General features: G+C 46.1%; 1 protein-coding gene across 7 annotated transcripts in view; it reads left to right on the top strand.

Moving 5' to 3' along the window:
- Nucleotides 1-25545, top strand: part of LOC1270064 (Krueppel-like factor luna) — a 282587-nt gene that overhangs the window by 230050 nt on the left and 26992 nt on the right. For all 7 annotated transcript variants that reach the window (XM_061642494.1, XM_061642495.1, XM_061642493.1 and 4 more), the window contains exons 3-4: nucleotides 21689-22676; nucleotides 22755-22898. In XM_061642494.1, coding sequence (XP_061498478.1) covers nucleotides 21689-22676; nucleotides 22755-22898 — 1132 coding nt within the window. The remainder of the gene's footprint in view (nucleotides 1-21688; nucleotides 22677-22754; nucleotides 22899-25545) is intronic.

Raw genomic sequence — 25545 nt, 5'->3', positions numbered from 1 at the left:
GGCAAAGCCACACACTGATATCGTAGTCAAAACAAAACCACTACACCCCAATCCAAACACCAAACATTGAGAATTTTTGGTGGGGCGAAGAGGACCCGGAAAGTGAAGAGAGGCATCGAGTGAAACCTGACCCTCTGTGTGCGCCGTGTGGACGCGTTGCGTTCGGGAGCCTCGAAATCCCAGGACCGCTATTGCCTGCTGCCTGCCTGGCCCATGCTGCCGTGTCACATGAAGCGTGATCTGAGAGTGAGCATAAATTTTAACCGTCCCTTTTTTGCCAAAGGATTGTCCCCTTTCGAACTGGGTGATGGATGTGGCTGGAAGGATTTGGTAGGCTTATCCTTTTACGAACGCACCCACTCCTCCTCAAGATCCTGAACCTCCGAGAAGGACACCATGTGTGTATATATGTGTGTGGTAGCTTTGCTTTTTGATGTGTTTTTCTGTCGTCGATCGTTCAACGAGATTCATCCGACAGGAGCGTTGGCAACAACTACCGAAGAAGGTCGTATTCTAGACCATCGCCACCGGAATTTGGTCAATAAACATGGGTGTATGTGTGTGAGCATCAGAGGGTGGAATGAGGAAGAGATTTGGGCCCAATTCCCGTTCACCCCAGCTGGATTGTCAATTTTACAACGGTTAAGCAGCAGTAAAAGCTACTCAAAGGCATGGTCTGCACATGAATAGAGGCAACGACAAGCAGACCACGAATTAATTCCGTACGAGTTTGGGGTAAGGATTTATTTCAGCCGGCGGAAGGTACGAGATTAATTACGCTCTCATCAGTCAATGAAAACGTCCTGTCAGAGCACTGATCCAACGTCTGCATGTGTTTGTGCGTATGTAGAGCACCAGACACCATTATCAGCAAATAAATCCTTCCCTGCTGATAAACCCCAAAAAACCCAGAACCTTGTCACGCTTTTTTCCTTTCACACAAAAAATATACACAATCCCATTGTGCTTGTATGTGTGTAAATGTGTATGTTTGATGTAAGCATTCTATCGTCCAATCCAAAAAGAAAAGCCAGCACGACGAAAAGTGCCGTAAAAAAACAATTTCGCAGCAATTTCATCGCAGCAATGATTAATTGTGGTACATCTCCGCAAGACCACACACTCACACACACACACACACACACACACACGAAATGGACGTCTGCCGGCCAGAAGAACGCCGGGTGGTTTTCGCCCTTCCATGCTGCCGCTTTTCGGGTGGGCAAAACCAAACCCAGGAAACGTGTCCAAGCGGCAGTGCTTGGTAGTAGTAGGATCATGTCACTGCCAGGAGGACATCGGCACGCAATCGGGGGTGGAGATTGTGAAAACGTGGTCCTCCGCCCCACGTAAAGTGGGATCAATAAAACCACCCTCCTCGATGTCGCCTTCGCCTCAATGTCGGCGGTTGTCATTGTCCTTGTCAGCTCTATTGCATCAGCATGCGTTCCGATTCGTCGACGGGTTTCGCAAGAAGGGGTTTTTTTGTGCTGTTGTTGCGGAGGGATGGATATGATTGGTGTGCAAGTGTGACACCAATTTCCCCCCTCTCGGTTTTGGGGAATCGGGGCGCATGTTCTTGCCCTTCTTACAACAGCCTTTACCGATTGATGAATGGAAAATAGTGATTTCGGTGGGGGGAAAAAGGGCAAAGGGCGGATTTGAGGAAGGAAACTCATTTCAACAATCGCTCATACGGTAAACCGAGGAATCTAATTTGTTCTCCCAAGCTGGCTCCTTCATTGCGCGGGCACGCTTTCACTGCTGGTGGATCGACTGCGGGCGACATCATGTACCCAGGAAATTGGCGGGAGTCGGCGGTTTTATCTATCGTTTTATTCGATTCTGCTATCATCATCAAGTGTACGTGGGGATGGGTTGGTTGAGTTTGGGTGATTGCTTTAGCGTGGTTTAACACTTCGGCAGGTTTCGGGGCAAAGGCATCCTGTCAGGAAAGCTGACAGCAAACCAAAAAAACAAAAAAAACGGAAGCGTATGCAATAAAAGCAGTAAAAGAGAAAAGTTCTTTAATCGTTCTCGACGCGATACGATGTGCGGGCAGAATGACGTCGCACACCGGTACGTGATGCATTTGTTTTAAATTGCTCTTTTCATTGCCCTTTTCCGTTCGAGCGTTCTCAGTGTTGGTGTGTGTGTTTGTGTGTGTGTAACATGATTCCTTTGAAAAGGAAATTCAAATAGTAGCGTTTTTTTGCAACCGAACTTCGATTTGTCCTTCAAGTGATACCCGAGCGATGGATAATGGATAATTATAGCTTTCTTTAGCAACGAAAAACGAAGCTTCATTTCGTGGAAGGTTAAAGTTTGCTCGGTGAAATTGCTGTACCTTGCGGTGTCTATGTTTACAGTTTACTTGGAATTTACTGATACATTTATACGAGTTTCTAGGAAAAACGGTTGAACAGCTTGTTAAACCTAACATGCACAATTTATCAATGGAAAGGTACCAAAAATCGTTTGGGATCTTTCCATTCATGCACGTTTGCTCTTTTTCTCTCACTAGTACACTGAAACCATTCTGAAGGAAAAAAACACAAACAAGCTTCTTTTATTCGACCATTGTATCGAAGCTTACCTCCCTTAGCAACAGCGTGCTGAAGAGAAAGCTCCATGTATCTGCCTGTGAATCACATGTTGTGCTTTGCCAGCTTACAAAGAATGGAGCAATAACATAAAATTATAAAAAAAAAACATACATTGGTTCTTCCATTCCACTATACAACAAGCATATCTCAGCAAAAGCTCGCGACGATCAGCTTATTGTGGGATTGAATGGCTTGCCCATCCACAGAAAACCGAACACTAAAATATAGCACGCTTGACCCACAGGGAAAATCTTTCATTTTTACCACCAACACAGCACAAATAATCATGTGGTGAGTGTTTGCCAACCACAACAATAAAGAACGCCCAAAAGTGAGAACAAAATTCGGCAATAGGAAAACCCGAGCGGTAATTGTGCACCACCTAGCAGCGCATTATGCGGGGTGTAGCGAGAACGGCATTATATATCCATTTCGGTGTCCCGGGGCCATGTTTTGTGCTACAAATTGCTTTGCATATTAATAATGAAATCGCCTTGTTTTTTTTTTCATGCGCTCTTGCACCGTAAAGAAAAGAAAAGCGCTGCGAGCATAAAACTCTGCCCCCAAAAAGTTGCCCTAACACGGGCTAGTAGCAACTCCCTAATGAAGCACTGCTGCTTGGTGCTTGGTTTAGTCGTAAAATTCTAGCCTTGTATGTGTGTGTGTGTGTGAGTGTGTGTCGAACTCGATTTACTTGTGCTTTTGTAGGGTAGACCAAAAAGAAAAAGAAGGATGCTGGCTTTAAACGCTCATCCATACAGCGAAACAATATCGTGAAGGCGGGTCAATTTGAGCCCCCTGGCCACCGTTAGCGTGTACGTCATAGACCAACCATTCAATTTCCCTTTACTGGGGCTGGGTGGTTTTATTATGACAATACCGTTTTTTTCCAAGTTTCAAGTTTCAATTTTTCCTCGAACCCACATTTTCCTCCCGAGGCTTTCATTTTCCTGCAAAATTGCGCCTCACTGCTTAACCTTTTGAGGCTGGCCCAAAACATAAAAAGACTTTGCCCTATGCCCTATGTGTATGTGTGTGTGTCTGGTTGTGAAAATCAACCGAACAAACCTTTAAACACAACACAACGCCCTTCGGCGGCGACCCAGACCCATCGGGTGGCTATTATTTTCACAACTTTTCCACATCGTTTATCGTGCTGGCATCCGGCCCTGGTCGGCGTTCTTTAGCAAAGCGCAGCCTAAATCTTGCACCAGCACGACCACATAGTGCTCCCAAACCTCTAGAGAACTAAGGCCACGCTGCTGGAGGTCATGAATGTTACCGAGGTGGGTGGGTGAGGCCACAAATTTCCACCTTCTCTGCCGACACTGAGGGCGCATCTTGCTAAAGAGGGCGTGTCAATATGGGTGTGTTGGCTGCCCCGAAAGAAAGTGCTGGTGCGGTAATTTATGGGACCCACAATTAATCGTGTGCACCCTGCCGATGAGTTAGAGGCCTTCGAGGGAACGGTGCATCCTTCTTTGCATGCAGCACTTGCAGTATACAAAAAAGGGAATGCCACACCATCTCTAGTAAAGAGCATAAAAAATTGCTCGAATTTTCATATTGGCAGAGTGTTTGTTTTTCTTGCTTCACCGGCTAGATTCGAGTTTTAGCACACATTTTTCAGTTTTTAAACCGAACAAGATGTGGGCAGTGTTTTGTGGCCCATGTTGAGGTTTTTGGTACGTCACACATTTTGCAGAACCGGTCAGAATGGTTTAGGAGCGGTGTTTTTGACACGGTGACACAATTCTGTGGTTATTGGCATGATTTAAGGAGATTGTTTCTTGTGCTTTGGCTGAGAGGGGTTGAATTTGAGAGTGAAATTTAAAATTCGGAAAAAGCATTTAATTTCAAATATTAGAAGAAATAAGCAGCTCTTCTACAAGCGTTTTCCTACACTGCTTTAGTCAGGAACAAAATACTTACACATGTTTTCTTATTACTATTCATTGCAGGTAATATATTGGTGGACAATTCTTTTCAAAATTTAGAAGTATTTATGGCCAAAAAATCAACCATCATCGGTAAGAAATTTAATTTGAAATATGCTCCAGATCCTTACTCAGAGGAAAACATTCTAAAGCTGCTAACTAAGCAGTTATTAGATCATACGTGATGGTTAAATATGATAGAAAACAAGCAAAAATATATCGGAAATCGGAAAGCGTAAAATTATCGGAAATTCCAAATCAACTGTCCTGCATGTTTCTTAAGAGATTTACACCTTTCGAGAAAAGCTTCACTCACCATTTCCGTTCAGAGCTTAACATTGAAATACGGTTCACGGTCTCACAAATGGCCACTGAATCAACTTCCGTAACAAAATGTCCACAACATGCAACAGACAACGATACTGAAAAGCTGACAGCTCCATTATCACCTTGCGTATGGTACGGTGCTGAGCGTACGTTTGGCTGCAACATATTAACACCACAAACAGAGCATATTCAACCCCTCACGCTCGGTTCCCCCTTCCACAAAGCTCCCAGGAATGGTAAACGCCCATCCAGCGGCAGATGAAACCATCAAAGCCTAATCCAGCAAGATTAAGGCACGATTAACTTGAAGTGTGACAGCTTTTTAAGCTCCACTTCGAAAAACAAAACAGCCAGCGTACAAGTTTATTTTGCCCCGCTGTTGCCATTTATCGCTTCAAATCGCTCACACATTTACGCATTATTTTCCTACTTTTATGGTAGGTCGCTTCACCGAAAAAAGCACACACATAAAAAAATGTAAATGTTTTAAATAATATTGTTACTCTTATTGCAAACAAAAAGCTCCACTTGGCCTACGGAGTGCCATAAAAAAGAGAATTGCTGTGTGTGAGTGTCTAAACAATCCAATTAGACATGCTTTTACGTAAATGACAGGCGACTCCTACAGCCCGCCCGGAAGCAGGAGGACCTGGACGAGGGTGACGAGGGAGAAAAGGCAGCAAAAAACAAGCTCGAAATAAAGTGAGAATGTGTACAGCGCGGCACAATAATCTGACGGTAAACACTGATTGAACATGAACACCTGACAGGCGCATAATGTTTGGCAAACCGTTGGCCCCGTGTGTGTGTGTGTGTGATGGCGTAATTGTATGCATGTTTTATTACATTTAAAACACCCTCACCACATCCCTGCTTACATTAGCCCCCGTGGTTCGGAGATGTGCACATGCCAAAACAAAACTGTGCATGTTGTAAAGCCAAATTCTTATCTCTAGCCTACAAATTACAAAGCAAGCAAATCGCTCCACACAATCCAAAACGCACAGCCGGGAACACATCAAAGCATTGAGCAGCGTGCATTAATCCACCTTCATCCGGAAAGGCGCCATTGAATTGGGGATGCACGCACACACCAACCCGTTCCGGTTCGTCGTCTTCGTCGTCGTCGGCAGGATTTTGCGCGTACCGAAAACTGCACGCCTCGATTGAGACGCAATTGTGCAGCGCCGCTGCATTGCCAGTATGCAGTTACACTCGCCGCTTGCTAATGCGATTTGTAACGCGTGTCTGGATAATTGAGATTTAATTCAAGCTCAGGCAACTGTGCGAAAGGTAGCACACAGAGGTCCTGACGTCTGTTACTCCCTGCACTCGCTTGCACTCCCGAAAGTGCATCCCGCTTCGGGTGCCTTGTGAGATATTATCCTAGAAAGACACCTCCTCTTCCCGCGCGGACCCGCGTAGTGTTAGTGGACAGACCTTAATTGAACCAGGCAACACCCGTTCCCCGTACCAGCCAGCCAGGCTCTCGTACATTACCGCTTATTAGCCTCTCGAGAGGACGGACGCGGGGTCTAAAAGGATACACGGGTTAAGGGCGGCGTTCAGCCATTCACTGTTCAGCAACAAAAGCCAATGCACAATAGCCGGACCGGAATGCTTATCGCATCCTAAAGCCTGTTCCGCTTCGCAAAATGCCTGTCCCCTCCGCCGTCCAACAGATTTGGACGCTTGTTACGGACGTCCGTTTCATTCTGCACACGGCAATGTTTCCCGCGCCCAACAGCCCCACCTGTGTTCAGTGGCAGTGATTAGTAGTACCGTGCCCGGCTTCATTGCAGCACACAATACCATCGGTGGTCCCATAACGGTCCCAAGGGCGAGCGGACACCAGCCACCAGGCACTACATAATGATACTTAAATAAATTCATTAAACCGGATAATATAACAATCTGAAGATGTTTGACTACCGTCTACCGGGATTCTCTGTTCACCGTCCACCGTGTTTTCGATCTTCTCCCTTTCTTTCTCTCACTCACTCTCTCTCTCTCTCTCTCACACACACACACACACTTCCTTCTCCGATGGATTGGCTATTGTTTATCCTGCAAAGGGAGCCTCTTGTGTGTTGCTGCCGAGCAAGCGTAACTGCATAGCTTAATAGAATTTTGTTCCCTCTGCCCGCTTATCTCGGTAATCGAACTCTCGGCTCGGCAGCCAATGTTGCCGTTTTTCAATAATGGTAAAGAGCCCCGGACACAATCAACCCACACTGCAACAGGTGATCGGAGTGGGCTGCTTTCCCCCATTGCTCAAACGGTCAACGCAATGGGCTACTGCACTGCACAAGGAGCAGCTAGGTTCGATTTCTCACACAACAAATCTTAATCTGCAACGAGCAAACGTATGGAAAACTCTCCACATTTAATTAGAAATCAGGATTGATTACGGCTTGCTTTCAAGGAGGCGGGAAAGGATTTAGAAAATGATCGAGAAAACCATGTTCTTTGTGAGTGTGTGTGTGTGTGTGTGTGTGTGTGTGTGTGTGTGTGTGTGTGTGTGTGTGTGTGTGTGTGTGTGTGTGTGTGTGTGTGTGTGTGTATGTGTGTGTGTGTGTGTCCGCCAGAGACACAGGTGTCACCTACTGTGACACAAACGATCCGTTTCGTTCGTCGCTTCAAGGGTGGTCCTTGCCCTCGTTGCCTTGCGTGCTAATGGAGGTTAAAATAACAGGAAAATTAATTAAAGCAAAATAATCTTGTTCGACCCATCGTTTTTTTTGTTTCTTTTTTTGTGGGCTAGCTTACATTTTATCTGGTTGTTGAGGGTTTTTTCGTTGGCACCTCTGTCTCTCTCTCTTTTGGGATTCACATGTTTCTTCTACTTTATGGTCGAGCGGCGTTGGCTCTTTCCCCTATCTGGTTTTGCAACCTTTAAACACACTAAACATTGTGGCAAGTGTGGGGACACATAGTAAAAATAAAGCTTACCCTGCACACACACAAACACACACATACACGAACGGTGTGAGAAGAATAAAAAGAGGGAACAAAAATTCACCAACCATGGCACTGTTTGAGTGAATCCTTTTTTTCCGTCCCGTATCTTTCTGTCGGGTTTCCCAATCTTTAACCAGCAAACACACACACAGACACAGACACAGCAAACGTAAAGCAGGGAGCGAGTACGAGCTTACGATGTGTGCCATCCGGTGCCGGTGGATACATAAAACTGTTTATGTACATGATTTTTGCCCTCTTCCTTGGCCAGTTTGTCCCTTTGGTCGGTTTTAGCTCTCTGCTGTTTTTTTTCCTGATCGCATCTTTAAAGAGCGCACAGGTTGAATTTTTCGGCCCGACCAAAACGGACCACGTTGAAGCAATCTGAAACGGCAATGCAAAAACTGCATGAAATCCTGTCCGTTTATTTTCCTTTTTTTTTATTTAGAATTTTCCCTCAACCCTTTTATTTTCAACCCGACTTCCACTGGAACCTTGGTTCGTTTTCCCCGAGACCGCTCCGCACAAGCCGAGCCATCCAGGCAAAGGCATCAAATAAATGAAACGGATGTCCTCTAGAATCCAACAACTCTGCTCCAACCATCCTCACCATGCAAAATGTGAGTCTGGAACGGAGGAAACGGCAGGGAACGAGCGATTGTGCGGGGGGATGAAGCAAATTGCAAAAAGCTTTTTCCGCATTTTATCCCTATGAAGACAAGTGTGAAATTACATTGAAATGGATATTACAAGTTGCGTCGGTTTTGCTCCGTATCGCGGTCATTTCCCATGAACTCGAGCAAGTGTGTCTGTCTGTATGTGTGCTCGGGGTTTTTTTTCTGTGTGCAAACAGTATGTATGTGTGTGTGTGTGTTACAGCACACTGTACGTCCGATATCCTTGATGGTGATCTCTGCTGGTGCTGTGCCATTTCCTGAACTCATCCATCCAATTCTGCTTCTGCTGCTGCTGCTGCTGCTGCTGCTGCTAGTCGGTAGCGTCCTTTACTCGGTGGTGCAGCAGCTTTGTGTTCGGTGTCATAGGCACACTGCGCTGTGCTGTGTCCGGCATGCTGATGATGCTTCGGTTCGGTGTAGCGCTCATCACCGGTCAGCCACGTCAACCGTCAGACGGCGGGCGTGGCTCGCGAACCTTTCTGGCTGCACGGGGAAATTGGAAAATATTGCTTAAAGTTTATTTCCTGCACCCCCCCCCCCCCTCCCCCTGTTTTCCACGCACTTCTCCATGTTGGTGGTGGTACGGTCCGGAAAATGGACATCAGCTGTGGCGGGAGATATAATTTTACTTTGCACGCGACTCATTCGCTCCCGTTGCGCTCCGCTGTGATGTCATTCTGTGGCTTTAATGCTAACTGCTGATGTTGATGGCCGTGCGAGACAGTCTATGTGTCTGTGTGTGTGTATTATCTCGGCTCGGCCATAAGCGGACACGGTTCGGTGGTGAACAAAATATGAGATACTTCCGGGCAGCCTGAGGTGAGCGAGTAGTGTGTGGACCCCTTTTTGGACATGCATAATTGTGCGCGGATTTTTCGTTGTTTTTTGCCTATGTCAGAATCTTTAATCCTCATCTGGAAAGGCAAATTTGCTGCACTGGTGAGTTTGAGAAATGCAACAATGTCTGGAGGTAATATTTTAAAGCATTCTAGCGCGATAAATATGCTCCAATGGTGGTGAAGTGCTTTTTTTATTGTAAGAAAAATACTGATTCTTAAATGTTTGTGCTAATGTGCTAATTTTGCCAGAAAACTTAATTCATCGCGTAATCTTTAAGTTTTTGAGGATGCAGCACTAATGATATGCGCCTAAATGTATGCAAATTACTAACATTGCATTAAAAATAGTCTAGAACAGGTTTATTAGGTTAAATCTTGATAGAGTTTATGGAAAACAAGCCTACTATGCCGTTATCAGGTATAAATTTTGTTGAAGAAGCATTGTTTTTTTGATATTAATTATGGTCATTTTAATTATTTCAAATTTAATGCCTATCAACTTTTTTTTCTGTGACATGCATTTTAGGTTTATTTCGACTACAAATATTACCTTTTTAGTAATCATCTAAGTAATCACAATGGTACTTTAATATCACTAACCATATCAAACCTGATGGAGCCTGAAACAAACATGTTCCAACCAAAATCGAATACACTTTAAAGCGCTCAATCTTCCCCATTCTATAATAAATACGTTAGATAATAGCAAACATGCGTCCTTCGGACTTGCCTGGAAACAACAAAAAGCAACAAACAAAACATAGGCTACCACCCACACACACACACATACATCCCTGCTTGCCAAATGAACCCAACAGATGTGTCAGTATTTCATAAATTTATTGTCCGGCCACGTAACCACGGCGGTGGCTCGTGTTTCATTCTTTTACTACCGGCCGTTTGATTTTTCCTCTTTTTTTCAAATGAGGATGAGGAGATGTGGGGGAGCGTCAGATCTGTTTTTTTCGTTTCCTTCTTCTATTTGCTATCCCTCTCGACGAGGGACGAATCCACAATTTAAGCGCAAAGGAAACGACAAACAGAGCAGAGCTTTTTTGCTGTATTGCACAGTAAAAACGCACACACACACACTGGCACACTCAACAGAGAGATTGAGCACAATGGCCACCTATATGCTGCCCGAATCCTGCCCCGACCTGGCACGGGTATGTAAGTCTGTTATTTATTTAGTGTGCCAAGTGTTGTTACCCAGTTTTTGCCACCGGTCGGTGGGTGGCAGTCTTTCATGTGTATGTGTGTGTTTTGATTCGTTGCACAATCGACGAAACAAGCGCACAGTGGACCTGTGGAAAAATAAAACCTTTAAAAAAAAACCTCCCCAGGAACAACAGCGGGAGTTACACCGCACACACGCGGTCTGCAGGTTCGCAGCTTTATGGCGCCAATCCGCGATAGCATTTGGACCGCCATTGCGGCGCGTGTGAAACAATGGCGTTCGATTTGTTCGCCTTCACGCAGTCGAGGGAAGCGGTACAAAAGATGATGAGTCGCTTCGACGCGGAAGGGGGGGGGGGGGGGCAGTAGCCCAAAAACCGAACCCGGCCACCCTCACCGGGATACGGGAAAATTTATTTGTTTTCCCACGGAAAATTCGGCGCCTGCACGGTGTCAACTCGTGGCGCCCTCGGATATCTGTGGGAGGTGGTGGACTCGTCCATGGCTGGAATTGGCTGCCCCGTTTGCTTGATGTATTGGAAAGGTGTCCAATGGAAGAAATATTTGTCGCAGTGCGGTTGCGCATTCTTCCCGCGGGAGTGAAGCGATCCCGCACGGGCAGAGGTGAGGATGGCGGGACTACCTCAATGCCATTTTTGCGCTCTGTTGGATGCAGTTGGATGTTTTGAAGATATCATCTAAACACAGACACGACTATACATGCCTGGAAAGCCAAGTTGCGTAAAATTTAATGCCAAAAATCGTACATCGAGAAGAAGTTTGGATTGAATAACGTTTAAAATTACTACAAAATAGTTCTACTAGACTATCCAAAACCCCTTTGTTTGCTAGTACCAAAGCCGCACGAGGCTCGGAAAGATTGGAAAATTTAAATTTAAGTTCTGCTCCCCAAAAATTCCTCCGGAAGTATGTGGGCCTTCGCTCAAACTGCTGCCTCTCCTTAAATCAATCGAAACTATCTTCGCAACTTAATTTACTGCACCCTTCACTTGGCATGTCAAAAACTTTGCCGCACTGGGACGCCGGATTACTACCCAAAACCCTGCCCAGCAAAACGAGCTCATCAGCACTTCCTGCTCGCGCGCTCCGGTCTCGGTCGGATGATCAATATCGCTCCCCGGCCGTGCTCTGGACGCCAACAAAGGAAACGAAACGAAGTAATTAATCTCAATCTTTGCCAGACACCTTCTCCATGGCACACCCCGTCTTCTAAACACACCCGCAGTATGCTCATGCCCAAACAGTGCCACATTGGTCGGTTGGTTTGTGCTTTCGCCGTGTCGAATTTTCCGCATTTCCCCCTCCCAGAAAACAGCCGACAACACACCACAAAACAAGATGACACAAAAGCGGGGTAAAGCACCAAAACTCCCACTCCCGGGTGAAAATTGGAAGCAGGGAAAGGCAAATAGAGTGAACCCGTAGAGTGAAAGTAAATAAATTATACCGAAAACCCCCCCTTTCCATCCCAGCCCACCCCACCGCTGACCGAAAAAGTTCCACCCGGGCCCAGTTAGTTCGGGAGATCACATTTCGCATTTCAAAATCGGACAGGGCTTGTCCATTTTCTGTTTTCTATCCAGCGCTGCTCGCTGAAAAGTGGGTGAAAAATAAACCAATCAGGCGGTGGGGGAGGAGAGCAGCCAGCCTCGGACCTTGTAGTGGCAGGTTCGTCCTCTGCCTCCAATTGGTAAAAGAAGTGGTTGGAATTGTGTTTTAGGCTGTGGGAGAAAATTTATCGCTACACTGTCATGGCTTCCGCCACCATACTCTGCCCCCACCCGTTTCGGTTGACCGTGACCGAGACAGCGCCAGCAAGAGAAAGTTTAAAATTGTCCTAAAATTGTGTTTCGGTATCCTTCATCTCCTTCCCTTTCTTTTCCAACCCGAACAAAGAACATCGAACACGAGTGCTTCAAGCTTTTCTGTTAAATCAATCTCTTTATTTTGGGATTGAACGGCCCGTTTGTGATCATTTTCTTCACTCTGCTGCTCTCCCTGTTGCATGTGTGGGGCGATTCATGTATCGATTGCTTTTAAAATTTCTTTTCCATCCGCAAGACGGCTTTCGCCACGGCGTGGTGCAAGGTTAGCGTACCTTGAAAGGCAGGATGTGGCAGCTGATGCCAACCATTGTCCAGAAAGCGTTTCTCTTTTGGTCTTTATCAACCGGGCCTGTATAGGTAGGAGAAGGTCAACTGGACAGGTTTATCAAAATTCTGTCCCCAGCACCCGCCGGAAGGATGGTTCCGACCGACCGGAGGCGTGCATCATTTGCTGCTATTACCCCAAAAACCCAGATGAAAAAATATTCCCTCTGAATAGGAGTTAATCAAGAAAAGGAAGTAAGAGCGAGAGCACAGACCTGCAAAGGAATGTTTGCCAAACGGTTCACTCGGAAGTGGTAAGAAAAACATGTCACATCCTTATTATAGCCCGCGGGGCGTTCATTACGCTGGCTTTCAGATAAACTAAGTGGGAGAAGAAGAAAGACTAACTGACAAACAGTGACAAACACACACACACACACACGCCGTCCAGCCATCAAAAATCAATAAGCAATGGGGGTATCGCCTACAAACCAAGCCAAGTTTGTTGGCCCGTGGCGGTCTTGTGCCTTTTATTTTCCACGGTCCCTTCCAAAGGCAGCAAGCACCAAACACATAACAAAATGGCCAAAATACTCGCTTTTCTCGGCGCTTCACGCTTTCGTTCATCACTTTAATGACATGCATAAATTTTATCGCTCCCTATCTGCTTCCCAGCTGACAGTGGCATTGGAGTGGAGGAGTGTTTTACTTACGAAATGGCTTTGAAGCAAAAGAAAAGAGAAGAATAAAACGCATCTCACTTTCCCTTATCCTGTTGGCACATTAAACTCCCTCTGAGCAAACGGGGAGGAGGGAGGCTGGGACACTTAGTATGCGAAATGGATAATAAAAACTGTAAATGAGCTTCCAGCTTCCTTATTTATTTACGATTTTTTTTGTGTGAGTGTATGCTTCAACTCTTCAGTGATCCGTTCTTGGCGGACGCGCGTACATGTGCCGCGCGGTCACAATTTTTGTTCAATAGGACAGTTGGGAGCAAAAAAATAAAGGGACGCTGGTATGAAAAATAGCTTTTTTATTGCTATAAAAGTGTAATACATTTTTTGCTTCCCTTTTTGTGTGCTCGAAACGCAAACTTTCTAACAATCTATTAATATGTTGATGTCATCTCGATCAAAGGAAAGTGCGCGCGAAAAGCGGTTCTACCTGTCACATCAATTTGTCACTTTAAGGTGCTGACAAGCCAAGTTGCTTTAAGTTGTTTATGTTTTTAAATCGATGTTTTTTGGGGTTTTTTTTTTGCTGATAAAAAATACATTTTTCTATAAAAAAAAGGAAGGTATACACCCCGATGTTGTTTGCATTCTAGAGAAGTGAGGAAAAAAAGGTTCGTTTCGTATCCTTCCGTGGCATAAAATACGGGACCACCTTTCTGTAAAGTGTCTCAGCAAGGAAAACGGCCCCACCGAGCGGATGGAAAGGATGAAAAATGTATCCATAAAAATGATTGATGCTTCATTTCATCCGCGTGAGCTCTGCCGCTGATAATGCTGCTGCTGCTGCTGCTTAGAATATTAACCCGGGTTTGACGCATAAATGAGACGAAGAAGTAGCATTTTAATCCCCGCTTTCCAGGTCACCGCAGCAGCCACGCACGTCACTGGTACATGTCCCTCAGAGGGCAAATCATTTCGAATGCAGCACTCGTGCGGGAATCTGTTTTTTCTTCTCTCTCTCCCTCTGTATGAGGGCTTCCAAGCTCACTTTCCGGTTTGTATAAACAGAGTTTCCTGATTGTCCCGGTGCCAAATTCCCGGCTCGAAAGTTTTGATAGCAGCACGGGGCGGCCCGGAACGTGGTGGGATAAGCTAGGGCCCGATCGGCTTAGAATTAGCTCATGATGGATTCTCATGAGGGTTTTCGAACGTGGAAGGATATGGGGGACGTTCAATGGTGACAACACTCCCTTTGATTGCCTCTGCCGGGAAGCGCGCGCTCGTGTGTGAGTGTGTGTGTGTATGTGTGTGACCGAAGCCAACCTGCAAATTACTTTCCCGTTCATGCCTGTGTTATCCGCCCGTCATGCCACAATCTCGACCTGGGCTTACGGCTGTGCACTCATTTAACCAGTCGAAATGGCAAAGCAAACAGTCGGACACACTCATCGTCGTCGTCGTCATCAAGGACCCTAGCAACGAATGAGGATGATGATGAGCATGATACTGGCCACCGCCACCGATGTGTGTGCCCGGAAACTAATGCGCCCTGGTGAGCTGTGGATTTGCGTGAATCATTCATCATTCCCATCCAGTATGTGTACACACACACATACACACACACACACACACACACACACACACACACACACACACACACACACACACACACACACACACACACACACACAGATACACACACTCAACCTCCGCCGATGGGTCGCGATCAAAACGCGCGTTTGACAGGGGAATTGCGCCCGAATGTATGCCAGCGCAGCGTGACATGCGAACTTCTTCCTTCGCAATTTTGTCGCATTTGTTATCCCTGAAGTGGTGTCACACTGGGGGACACCTGGGGTGGTGCAGCGAGCGGGCAAAACGTTGCTGTAGTTCACCAGAAAATGGGCTCTTCGGTCGAGAAAGCAAGCGCTCTCGTAAAGGGGTCAGCAGGCACGGCCGGGCAGGTCGCTGCAGGGATTTAATCGAAACGTGTAATCCGCGCCTAAGCCAACTGCATGTACCCAAGCTGTACTGCCCATTTTTGGGGCGAGTGTGTACAGTAGACGGTTGCGTTCGAGCCTTTGCTGCGGTTCGGCAGGTCGGTTGTTAGTTTTTGTAAAGCTTAGCTAAGGTGTACTTAAAGGTGTAAAAATATCCATAAAATAGCAGATCTCTTACGTTTGATCTGGTGACCATTAATCGGTGTAATGGTTGGACTGTAACTTGGAGATAATTGAGCTAAAAGCATTTTTTCTGGAAAGAGTGATTTTGTTTTACAAATTGTATACTTTTAGGCGCATCATATCGAGCCAAGAATTAATTTTCATATTTCTATTGGGTTGTGGACACATTTCAACGTAGACTTTTGTAGACTTTTGATAAATTATGTTTCTATTTTTTTAGTGTATGTAAACGTACATTTTAAACACAATTACCATTAATTTTTATTATATTGCATACATTCAGGCGCGTTGTAGCAATACCGTAAATAAACCGTTGCTTTGTCCCTTGCGTTAAAACAGGTCAAATATTGAACCATCAACAAAACTTTCTTAATCATCGGCAACTAACCAGATTACGCTCTAAGCAGAAGTTATCTCCTTTTATCGCTTCTCAAACAAAATCTCACAACTGAAATCTTTACTTAAGGGGTAAATTAACCGCACTAAAAAGTGCACTTAACCCCGTTTTTAATACTCCACAAATCACGCGCATGCTAAAACTCATCTTTTACACGCACACGCTCACTTCCAATCCTTTATCCTTTGGGCACTGGGAGTTGCAAAAGCACGCTACACATTGTCTCGCTGTGCTATCAAAAAACTTTTCCCACAAATCGACCGAAAATTTACAATTAAACTAATTGATTGCCGTAAGTGGTGTGTGGCATCGTGGCAACTCCATCACCGCTCTGCTCTGTTGGTGAAGCTATTTTTGGGTAAAAAGAACCACCCTTCCATCCCTGCATAAATTGTGCTTTTAAATCCATCATCAAATTGAATCATAAATTTTACGATGAAAAACACATTACCCCCTTTTTGCTGGAAGGTGGCCACCTCATCCCCGTCTACACTGTTTGTCTTGTTTGAGCGCAAAGAAAGTCCTTCCATACCGTGCTCGAGGTAAGATGTGAGTGTGTGTATGTCGGTGTGTCTGTGTTTGTGACAAAATTTGACAGTTCACCCCATACACTCAATACACAAATGAAGTTCTTAGCCTTAGGGGGCCACCGCTCTATCGACACGACGTCAGGAGGTAGTGGCGTTTGGAATTCTTCATCCTCGTGCCGAGCAAAGAGTCATGTGTTTGCCACTTTGCGCAAGCACACACACACACACGTTTTTTTTTTTTGCGCTGGAAAAGGATACACCCTTTGCGCCACTGATGGTAATGTAATAAAAATGCCTGACAGCCACTCGATTAGCTGAATTGAAAGCGTTACGCTAGCCTGCGGAGCGGGTGCGCTAAAGCGTTTATACATGAAGCATAACGCCGTTGCTGGGAGCTTGAGTACAGGGAAAACTGCTAACAGTCCCGCCACAAATTGTAATGCTGTAAATTGGTGGGCAGGAAGCACAATGAGCAAGGAAAGGTACACGATTTTGGGATGCTAAAAGCTATGTTACGCGTATGGCGTTTGATTGGATTTTGAACAAATACTAAATAGCATCATCATTTGCATTGTATTGGATTACCACGTTTCTCGCTCATTGCTAAAGCACTAAACAAATCCTTAAAAGCCATTAGTTTTACCCCCGGGGGGACGCAATTGACCCCGCGGAAAGCGAGCGACAAAAACCTGGCACTAATAAATATCGTCAGCATTTTTCAAACTGTCATCACAATGAATCAATTACGCCTCTCGGCCACCTGCAATTGCCCGAAAGGGGGGAAGTGGGGGCACGGTTCTCGCCGGGGGATTCCAATTTTCACCAGCACCGCTAATCGCGGAAGTGGAAAGGTGTTTAGTGAGGTACCTAATAAATAATGAATGACATACGCGCGTCACGGTACGCTGGCGTCAGGATTTTCCGATAAATCACCAGCGATCGGCTAACGATCGGTCGCTTTTTCCCATAATGCGCACGCTTACTTTTCCAGGCCCTTGCACACCAACCCAAAATGAAGCCCTTTGTTGAGAAAAAGAGAGGGAGGGAGAGCGAGAAGACAGGGGCATAAATCAAATTTCAGACATCATTTACCCTAAATTACTAAGCCGTGGCTCACTTTTCACTCACGCGTGCGTGTGGCGGTGTGTTCTGTGTGTGTGTGTGTGTGTGCGTGTCTGAAAAGCTGACCGACGACGAGCTCGGTACAGTGGGCGCACAAGTATTGTGCAAAATCATCGTAATTTTCCACGCCACGACAACCCATTAGCCGGGATAGCCGGGCGACTCCGGCAAATAATCCACCTGTTCACGCTTCGCCATTCTACGGTCGGTTCCGTCATATTTCTTCCGTAACGGGAAGGGCGAACAAATGGAAAGGAAAGTATCAGGTCAGTTCCCTCCCCCCCATCGCCAAATGGTTTATAAATAAGTCAATCTGTTAAGTGTTTGTGTGCCGGAAAAGCGTGCAGCAAGCAAGGACGGCACGGACCCAGGCACGGTCTGTAGGAATGTCTGAAAAGGCTCGATTAGTAGTCGACCGGGATTAAGAATTTTCCTCTTTCGCTGCCAGGTACGGGCGCTGGCGAGGCTTATCGTTCCGTTCGCAGCTTCCGGCTTGTGATGACATTTCCAATAGCTCCGCTGCCGCCCGGTAGGGAAAGGTATAATTCCTTCCCCTTACCCTTCGCGGACCGTTCGCGTTTTCATAATGTGGCCGGTGGACCACAGCACGGGAGACGGGAAGCAACGGGGATTTATTGGCTTATTTCAGGAGAAAAAAGGGAGGGTGACAAACCGAAACCAAAACGACTTCAACGGTGCCTCTTGTTGCTGCTTGCTGCTCGTCGAAAGCGAACACGGTTGGGAGGTGGTAAGATTTCAACGGCTCGCCGTAAAAGGACGCGTACGTAAGAGCCGGGAAGTCGAACGAGAGGATCCAAAAAAAAACGGTGGCGAAGATTCTTAATAGGCCTTTCCGTCATCGTAAGGTAGGATGGTTTGGGGATGCCTTTTTTTGTTGTTGCTGCTGTTGCTCTTGTTGCCGTCCCACCCAGCAGGAGACGAAGCACGGGAAAAGCGATTTCGATAAATAATAAATAACTGTCATCGGTGTTGGCTGGTAGTCGTGTGTTAAATCATCTCCCCTTTTTTGATTGGCTTACGCTTACAATCGACTGATTACTGGAGTGCTTCGCTTGGCAAACAGATAATTTACGTGTGTTTGTGGCTGAAAAGAGTCCATTAATGGGAGGTTTAGAGGATGGTTTTATTTGGATGGAAAAGATTTTCGGAGTTTTTGTCCATAAAATCATTATAGTTCAACAAAAACTGGTCTATTAAATCATAGTGCTCTATTCAAATTGCAATCTTTTAGGCGCTTTTTCTAGTAATGAATATAAAAACACACATTTTGTTTCCTTGAAATCATACGTATATCTCAAAATTTTTCACCCAAATCACTTCCTTATCCAAAACTAGACTCAAAACCCCCTAAATCCCAATCTAAACGTTTCTATGTACAACGCCCTCAAAAACGTATGTTGCCGCCTTTTCCTCGATCCTCGCTTCCCAACAATACGGAATGTTTCCAAATTAATAGACAAGCCAAAACATCCGGCATCCGGCCCCACCCGTTCGCCTTTCCCATGCTTAAAACCCAAAATGAAACAAAAGAATTTAAATCAAACGCATTCAACCTCAAATAATCCCCATGCTAAATAGCACGTAAAAGCCGAGCCCAGCTTACCCCTAACTGCTGTGGCTGCCGGGTGGAGCGTTGGTTTTTTCTTCATCTTCTTCTTCTTCTTCTGCCCGTTGTGTCTGCACCTTGTGCTCACCTTTGGCGCGGTGAATAATTTTCACACTCCTTAACGATCTCGTCATTTGCAGCGTGCGAGCGGGAACAAATCTTCCGCCGGTAAGATTCCTTTCGCGCGAAAAATGTCAACTGTCAACCAGTGGAACATTCTGGCACGCCTTTTCAAAAAGGTGCAAGGGAGGGATGAGGTGCGCTGTAAGCACGGGTAGATTTTATTAAACGTAAATTTTCCCATTAAATAAATTTAAATATACATAATTCCCTGTGCACACTTTTGGGTGCAAGCGGGTGCGGTGCGAAAATGGAGTCAGCTGATGGGAGAAAGAATGAGTGAGTGAGCGTGAGGCATCTCCACCATGGAATCTCCTTTTCTGGTGACGTGACCAGGATCCAGTGGATGAATTTTTGCGTGAGTCAAAGTTTTATTGTTCAACTTCCGACGGTTGGTTCGACTGAGTTGGACCAAAAAAATGAGAAGGTAAAAAAGATACAGAAGAGAGAGAGATAGAGAGAGAGAAAAGAATAAGAATAAGCAGAAGAAGAAGAAGAAGAAGAAGAAGAAGCAGAAGCAGAAGAAGAAGAAATAAGCTCCCTCAAGGCCGCCCGCATTTCGCGTGAATATGCGTGCGCGTTTTTCCTTTTTCTGAGGCCGTGCCACGAACGCCAAACTTGACATGGAAATGTTTGCGCGAAAATTCCCCCACCCAGACGACAGGTCACCCCTCTCCCGGCCCGCTTAAAAAAGCGTAAGGACGCTTGGGCATGCTTTAGTAAAAAGTATTTCGTAATTAAGAAGTTTACAGATTTCCCTCTGCTGCTGTTACTGCTGTACTGTACGGTGCGTGCCTTACCTTGCTCCTTTCTCCTGTGCCGTGCGGCTGTTGCGTGCCTGTTAGCCGAGCTTGTTTGGTTGATTTTCCACCTTGTTTCCTTCCCGCTTGTTAAATCCATCCACACATAGCTGGCCGGTGGTACCGGCTTGATCTGCGTTCTGCGGCCCGTGGAATGATGTTGTTTCGCTTGCAGCACTTTTCACTGATCCATCCTTTTTGTGTGTGTGCTGTGTGTGCTGTGGGACGGTTTCATTTCGAGCCGCATTGCGTTACAACCTCGCTGCCGGTATCCAAATTGTGAGCATTATTATTATTTTCATATTGTTTTTATTTGAAAGTTTCTTAATCGCTGTTCGTTGCTTCATTGTAAGCGAATTCCCGCCCGCAACAAAAAAAAAAAACAACAAAACAAAACCTCCGCATAATGCCTGTTGCGTATTATGCGACTCTTGCAATCTTTCCGCAACTGTCCAGCGCGTTACGGTGGTGGAAAACATTTTAAGCTTTAGTGACTTTTTTTCTCCACATCGAAGGGCGGAGGGAGGAAACGCCGAAACTCACCTCACTGTAATTTCTCACCCCATGAACGGAAGATGAATAAATATATCCATTACAGTTGACACGCGCGATATCTTCTCCGGTTTCGCTTGTTTTTCCCATTTGATTTGTCTGTCGTGGATTGTCTTTTTGTTTTCTCGTTCTCTCTTTCCCCAATTTGTGTTGTACTTCATTGATAGCGACAAAAAAAAGCGCGAAGGCTCTATTTATTACACTGCACCCCCCCTTGCTCCCTGCTCCGGTAAGCTGCTCGTATTTCGAGGCGAAGACATTGCCCGCTCAAAACAGGAAACACTTGAGCTGCTTGAAAGATGTGATGAAAATCGGAAAAGTTTATCATTCTATTCGAGCCAGAGTAAAAACTAGACGATTTCCCGGGAATTCCATTCGGAGCTGGATGTGGGGATGATGAAACATCATGGCGCGGTGCTGGAAGTTTCCCAAGGAGGAGTTTGGGAATTTCCCTCAAACAGTGTGTGTGTGAAAGAGAGCAAATGAGAAAAGCACCACGCCACGCCGGCAACGATAATGTTTATTTTTATTTTGCACAACGCACCGCTTCCGAAAAGTTGCTCACAAATCACAATGGAAGGAAAAGAAGCAGAAGCGAGTGGTTTCAATTTTCAAACACATTGCAATGATATGGGAAAATGATAGCTCTCCAACCCCCCCTGCCCGACTCTTCCTGTGTTGCATTCTTGTTGCATTTGGAATGCTGAAACTGCTGCTGAGCGTCAAACATCGCTCACGTGGAGAGCTTTCCCCCTACTGTGTTTCGGTACGATGCATGATGAGTAAAGTTTTGTTTGCGAAAGTATTTTCATTTACTGCTGCCATGTTGCTGCATGTCGTTGCCCGTGTTCCATCAAAGGCGGCTTCGTGCCCGTGCGAATGATTTTTGAATCCTCCTCTAACGATGGCAACCCTAGCAACGGAGGTAACGGTGCCTGTGTAACGTGTGTCCATAGAGCATGAGTTTGACAGTTTTTTGTTCAAACTTTTCGCCACGTAATTTTCACATTTTAATATGCAATTTTTCCCATTTATTTCTCCTGTAGACATGCTACGAAATGGAACGATACCTGAAGGATGAGCCGAAGCTGCAGAAATACAAGAAGCTGCCGACCGACACACCCTGGGACCTGTTCGCCGCACCCGGGCCCCTATCCGGCTCGTGGAAGGTCGAGGTCGAACCGTACTGCTTCGACGAGCTCAACCTGAACGACCGGGCGTCCGATTCGCGGTCCGAATCGTCATCCTCCTCCTCCTCGTCCTCCTGCTTCTCGTCCGACGGGCCACCCGGCTCGAACGGAGCGACGAACGGCTGGCAGGTCGGTGGCGCCAGCCTACTCAGCTGCGCCGTCATGGTGAAGAAGGAACCGATCGACGACCCGGACGATGATCCCGAGTCGGACAGCCAGGACGAGCGTAGCGACAAGTACAGCAACCGCATCAATCCCACCACGGAACTAGCGAACCGGAGTAGCAGCAGCAGTAGTAACAGCAGCAGTAGTAGTAATAATAGTAGCAGTAACCACCATCACCATCATCATCACAGCAGTAGTGGCAGTGGCAGCAGCAGCAATCACCACACCAGTCTTCATCACGGTCACCATCGGCAGGCGATCGAGCTGCGGCTTGTCGCGCGAACGACGAGCAGCAACGATCTGCTACCGACACTGACGCCCCCCTCCTCACCGGAGTCACACCTCAGCAAGGACAACTCGAACACCTCCAGCACGGCGACGGCCAACCCCACCACCACCACCACCACCACCACCACCACCAATGGCAGCAGTTTAGCCGGCTCGAACGGGCTCACCTCGATCAAGAAGGAACCGGCGGGCGAAATTGCGCTGCTCGATCGTCAGGGCGGGCAGATATTGCGCGTATCGGCGGGCCCGCACGTGGTCCGGCTGACGGCGGGGGTGGCCGGTGCGAACGGCAAGAATGTGGTGACGGGCGTGACGCGCGTGATACAGGTCAGCCCCGGGCTGCATGCGGCCATCGCGCAGCGTAACTCATCTGCCTCACCGAACGCGTCAGGTAGGTTCATGCAATTACCCAACATATCGGCGAAGCTTACGATCGTTTGTTTCGTTCTCTCCCGCTCTTGCACAACAGCACAACCGAGCTCGAAACATCACCACCGACAGCAGGACCACAGTCCGGACGCGAAACGAAGGATACACAAGTGTCAATTTCTCGGCTGCAAAAAGGTCTACACGAAAAGCTCCCATCTGAAGGCGCACCAGCGAACGCATACAGGTAGGTCGTAGTGCAGTATTGTGGAGCGTAAGGTTGCCTCAAAAAAGGATGCTGAGTGCTTAGTGACCCAGATGAAATTGATTGCAATTGTACTGATGTACTGACAGGTGATATAGAGTCAAGCCAAGCCGTCTAATTATAGCAAAGGAATATCTCACGGAGATCTTGTATTGGAGTAATACCTCAAGCTTCGAGACCATTTCATTGTGCCATCGTTAAGTGATCAGATGTGTTTTTTTACCATCTGGAAATATGATCAGCAATGAGAGATCCGTATAGATTTGTTTATTTAGCGAATCTTACTTTGATGAACCTTACCTTTATTTTAAGAGCTTTAAGTTCTAGGCAATTACTTGAATGAATTCTTCGTCAAATTCATAAAGAATAGCGACTTTTGTACAAATGTATCACGGATGCAATTGACATTGACAGAGCGTTATGCGAGATTTTATTCGTACAGAGAGGTATTTGTTATGCATTTAGATTTGCTCGTTATTAACTTGCTAAGAGTAAATAATTCGTATGACATATTTAAAAAATATTGGAGGTATTTCACTTTTTCCCTTTTCTTCTGATTCTGAAAATACGGGATTTAACAACAACAACAACAACAAAACCTTCCTTTAATGAAAACATGTCTTGGAAAGCTTTAAAGTTCTATTCAGTACTTTACTAGTCCTTAACAATCCTTAAAGGTTCAAAATGCAGTCATGCAGATTATGTTAACAAACCACAAAGAACTTACTTCTAGTATCATGTGGTTGTTAAAAAGCTTTAAACCTCTCCAAAATGTAATGCTCTAATAAGCCACAAAGTACGAGATTCGAACGATTTTTCTTTTTGACGACAGCATTTGTGGTTTATCTCTTTTCTGCAAGCAATTTGAGAAGAACCTAAAAGCATTTGGCCAATACAAGCGGTTGCGATTGAATCAAACCATATGGATAGTGGTACAAAGTAGAACCGGACTTAGCTTGTCCACGGTAGTGTGCAAGAACCCAGGCAACAGACATATGCAAACATTACGCCAAATTTCAACAGTTCATCACGTCTCATGCCATCAGAGCGAACGAACGGAGGAAAACCATTCTTAAGTATGCTTCAAATTGCCATTAACATCTTAACCCTTCAAACAAAACTCCTTTAGCAGCAAGATATTAGATACACTCACACACACACACACATAGACACACATGTGCTACTCGGCTATTTCTTAAGTAAATTATTAAACCAAACCGCACGCAACCGGCCGTCCCCAGCTTCCCGGGAGGACCGTAAATCGCATTACGGGGTTGCCGAACGCGCGCGCACCCAAAACTTCATCTTCCGACGACCGTTCCTATTATCCCTTTCCCGTAGACGTACGCATGGGGCAATTAAATTATCTCTGCCGGCCCTTGCTCCGTCTTACTGTCACCGTCTTCGCCTTTCGCGGCCATGGTGAACTTTCATCGTCGATCGGCTCATGCACGCGGTCGGCACACGGCCTTACGCGACCGCATCTTAAACCCACACTAATCAATGATTCATATTCAAAGGCAAAACTCACAGCAAGCGGTCCGGCCGCGGTGATGGCACCGTCAGGAAGGTCTTGGAGGTCTTGTTTGAAGCAACAGCAAGACGCACACACCCATACACACACACACAGCCATTTGCAACAGACACAGTGAAGGCCCAACCGATGGTATTTATTACAGCCACCATGATTTAATTATTCAAATCAATCCTGCAGCTTCCCTTTTCTGGCTGTTGTTGACAAAGTTTGTCCCTTTAAGGTGCCACCTTAAATGGAGTGTCCTGTTTTTGCTGTGTTTTCTTCCCATGCTTGTGCTGGTCACCACCATGCGATCCACTTATTATCCGCCCGTCTCTGCCCGGCTGATGGAAACATTCTATCCGTTCCGGCTGGGGCTGGGCGAGGGTTCTTTTTCTTCCCGAAAACAGACCACCCCCGAGAAAGTTGATTTGAAGCTGGAATAAATTAGCTCAACTTTTCCGATCACTGTATTTGACTCATTGGGTGTCTGTGTGTGTGTGTGTGTGTGTGTGTGTGTGAGAGAGAGAGAGAGTAGACTGTTTTGTGACCTGGTTCACTAATTTACCGCTCAACTTTACCCCGTGACCATGAAGACAATCCCAAGTTTGGGAGAATATGCAGAGTACGGTTCTTCTTCTTACGGAGGGCCTTGCTTCCGGATTAACTTTTATTTTTGGGGCTGTGGTGTGTGCGGTGAACGGGTGAAGGGGCACGACAAAAAGTTTTGGTCCAGTTCATCATCGATGTCGGCACGGTCGGTTGGATATATAAGTTTGGCCTGGGTTGGGCTTTCAATCAAAGCCGGCATACAGCGGAAAAACACACCAGACTCGATGCTAACCTGTGGTGCGCAATAGTGCTGGTCACAGTGGAGCTGCAAATAACGCTCACACAGCTCGGTCTCGCATCCCGGTCGGACGGCGCAATTTATTATCCTTTCCGAGGAGGTAAAATTGACCCCAGGAGAACAGTGCGTCCATAGCTTGTTTAACGAAAATGCTACAGCTTCCCTTTGTTTCTTCCAATGCGCAAGGTGAGAAGCTTGTCGTCTTATGGATTGCTTCACTTCAAGGATGGCTACGGGTGTCCGTACGGTGTACACTAATGTGT

This window comes from Anopheles gambiae, chromosome 2 (genome assembly GCF_943734735.2).
Source record: "Anopheles gambiae chromosome 2, idAnoGambNW_F1_1, whole genome shotgun sequence".
In the NCBI taxonomy this organism is placed as follows: Eukaryota; Metazoa; Arthropoda; class Insecta; order Diptera; family Culicidae; genus Anopheles; species Anopheles gambiae.
The sequence above is the reverse complement of the archived record's forward strand: the minus strand, read 5'-3'. Positions and strand labels throughout refer to the sequence as shown.